At 42.4% G+C, this 3,186-nt stretch overlaps 1 protein-coding gene across 1 annotated transcript; it reads right to left on the bottom strand.

The window, feature by feature from the left end:
• Nucleotides 1-346: 346 nt before the first annotated feature.
• Nucleotides 347-1,291, bottom strand: LOC309401313 (olfactory receptor 11G2-like; the record flags this gene model as incomplete). Its single annotated transcript, XM_081970381.1, has 1 exon — nt 347-1,291. One exon carries the CDS (start codon nt 1,289-1,291, stop codon nt 347-349), a length of 945 nt encoding a protein of 314 aa, XP_081826507.1.
• Nucleotides 1,292-3,186: the final 1,895 nt, after the last annotated feature.

The following is a 3,186-nucleotide window of genomic DNA, read 5'->3' as shown; positions in this document are numbered from 1 at the left end:
TTATTACTATTTTGGTTTATGAACATATGATTCATGTGCCATTAGGTGCGCGGGCCACTACCTACTCCTTTTTGTCTCTCTGCTTCCCCCCTTCCAGCCAGCAGCTCCAATCACAGGAAAGTTCAAATGAATGTAGGATGTAGGATAAAGTCTTGCTATAACTTATATGGGTATTATGAGGATAAGGTGGGACCCAAGGAGATTTTTTTGGGAAATAAACAGGAAGCTGAAACATTGAAAATTTCAAGATGAAATATGCATACTTTGTAGTTTGCATTTTCTGCAGGTTTTAGCATTTTAGTTTGATTTTGCTTGTGCTATATCTTTTTTGTGTGCAAATAGACAATCACTTACTCCATATTAGTCTCCCCTTTCTCTTTAGCAGTCTGCCAAGGGCTTCTTTCACTTGATTGTTTCTTAGACAGTAGATCAAAGGATTGAGAAAGGGTGTAATGGCGGTGTAAAAGAGAGTCACAGCCTTGGTGACTCCTAATTGACTTTCCCCACCTGGTAATAAATACATGCCTGCCACTGAGCCATAGAAAAGTGAGACCACAATTAAATGGAAAGAGATGGTAGAAAAGCCCTTCCTAAGACTGTCGGAGGTCTTGGCTAGAGTGAATATCACCATGCTGTAGGAGACCACGACAAAGGTTATATTGCCTATGAGCAGACCATTGAGACAAATCTGGCTGAAAATGGGAGCTTTCCCAAGTGGAGGGCAGGCCAAGGAGAGGATCGGACCAGGATCACACAAGAAGTGGTCAATGACATTGACGTCACAAAAGGACAACTTGGAGATCAACTTCGCTGGAACAAGATACCACAGAAAGCCAACAATCCAACAAACAGCCACCATCAGGTAGCAGAAGTTGTGAGACATAATGTATGGGTAGTGCAGTGGGCGGCAGATGGCTACATACCGATCCAAAGCCATTGTCGAGAGGAAGAAACATTCAGTGCAGCCCAGGGAGAAGAAGACGTAGAACTGGATGAAACACTCATGGAAGGAAATGATGCCACCAGGGACTGCTAAGTCAAAGAGCATGCGAGGCACCGTTGTGGAGACATAGCACATTTCTAACCAGGAGAAGTTGCTCAACAGAATGTACATAGGTAGCTGGCCCAAGTGGGTGTCCAGGAGCACCAAAATAATAATGGTGATGTTCTCAACCAAGGTGAGCACATACAGAATAGTGAAAAAGATGAGGAGTAGCAATCTGTTATGTGGCCCAATTCCGAATCCCAGCAACACGAATTCCTCAACTGAGGTCCAGTTGGATGAGACCATCTGCAATAAGATAAGATAGTTTCCACCTTGAACCATATTCTGTAACTTCATTTCGTGTCTTCTTGTACTATTCTGGGCTTCCCTTCCAGAACAAGAAGCTAAACAAAACTCCCCATCTTCCTCAGCAGGTTACATCTTTGCATACCATGATTAAAAATCAGAAGGGGGTGGGTAGGAGGAGAAGGAAGGAAGGAAAAGGGAGGCAGGGAGTGGGAGGGAGGGAGGAAGGAAGGAGGGAGGGAAGGGAAGAAGGAATGAAGGAAGGAAAGGAAGGAAGGAAGGAAGGAAGGAAGGAAGGAAGGAAGGAAGGAAAAGGGAGGCAGAGAGTGGGAGAAAGGAAGGAAGGAAGGAAGGAAAAGGGAGGAAGGGAGGAAGGAGGGAGGGAAGGAAGGAATGGAAGGAAGGAAAAGGGAGGGAGAGAGTGGGAGGGAGGGAGGGAGGGAGGGAGGAAGGAAGGAAGGAAGGAAGGAAAAGGGAGGAAGGGAGGAAGGAGGGAGGGAGGGAAGGAAGGAATGGAAGGAAGGAAAAGGGAGGGAGAGAGTGGGAGGGAGGGAGGGAGGGAGGAAGGAAGGAAGGAAGGAGGATGAATCTGAACAATGAACACAAAGTGTGGAGACCATGAAGTTTATAACATAACGGTTACTTGCCTTCTAGAGGATCTGTGAAATAAGTAAAGGAGGCATTGGCCTGACTGTACATTTTCATAGGTCTGGCTAGCATTAGATGGGAAGCATCTCACTGCTTCTCATGCAATGTCATTCTCTCTGTATCTATAAAAGGCAGGATAAAACATTGATGGGAATTTCCCCTCACTTCTCCTTTCCAAATATTTCATTGCCATCATCAGTTCCCTCAGCATAGTACAAGAAAACATCTCTGACATTCTCAAATATGATAAGTTTATCGATTAAAAAAACCATCTTTGGAAATAATTTTGAACTTCTCCATTGTGTTTCCCAGCAATGTAGGAAGCTCCCTTGTATCAGATCAGATTTTTAATCCATTAAATATAATATTGTTTCTTCTGGTACTCAGGCAAAGCTGCTTTCTTATTTTTTTTTCTTCCATTCTATCATGTTGGAGACTGTCTGGATATGTCCCTGCAGTCAATATGGCACAATTTTTTTTCCAGAAGCCATTTGCTATTGCCTCCTTCCGAGGACCGAGAGAGAGTGACTGGCACAAAATCATCAAGCTGGTTTGTGTTTAAGGCAGGTCTAGAAATCTCCTGGTTTCTAGTCTGATGCCTTAACCACTACACCAAATTGTCTCTCTCTTCCTCATTAGGCACTCCATAATCTTTGGAAGGAGATTTAATTGTACTGAAACAGATGTTCATTATTTGAAAATATTTCTTCCAAATCTTTCTCAACAGGGGATATTCAGGTAAGAGAAAGCAGAAGGAGCATCTGGTGTCCTGTTACTAAACAGTTTAGATGAATCCTTCATTTAAAATCTGATTGCACAGTTTGCAATCTGAGAAGGACAGTCTAGAAAATAAACACTATTTTGTGCTGAGATATAGATGGAAAGTAAAATAAACAGTGCTGGGTGTTTGTTAACTCTTATCAGCGAAAGCAGGCAACCCATTATATTTATCTGCCTGTTTTACAATTTAGAATGAAGTATAAAAAAACCCCACAGTCATGGCTTATTATTGCTAGTCATCCAATATTGTTCTCACACCATCTCACTGACCAAACCTCTTCTTTCTTGAGAAGATGGCAGCTTCTCAAGAAGATTAATTAATCAAATTAACTCCTCCATGGTCTTTTTTCACAAAATAAGTCCTTATCTTATAAGAATAGTTCATGTGTTACCTCAGTGTTACTCCCTCCAACAGAAAAGGTGTTGAAATAAGTTAGGATTAGGGGAGTGAGAGAAAGCTGTTATCC

Source organism: Natrix helvetica (assembly GCF_964273705.1).
Source record: "Natrix helvetica genome assembly, chromosome: Z".
In the NCBI taxonomy this organism is placed as follows: Eukaryota; Metazoa; Chordata; class Lepidosauria; order Squamata; family Natricidae; genus Natrix; species Natrix helvetica.
Note: the sequence above shows the minus strand (reverse complement) of the source record. Positions and strands in the feature narration are given on the sequence as shown.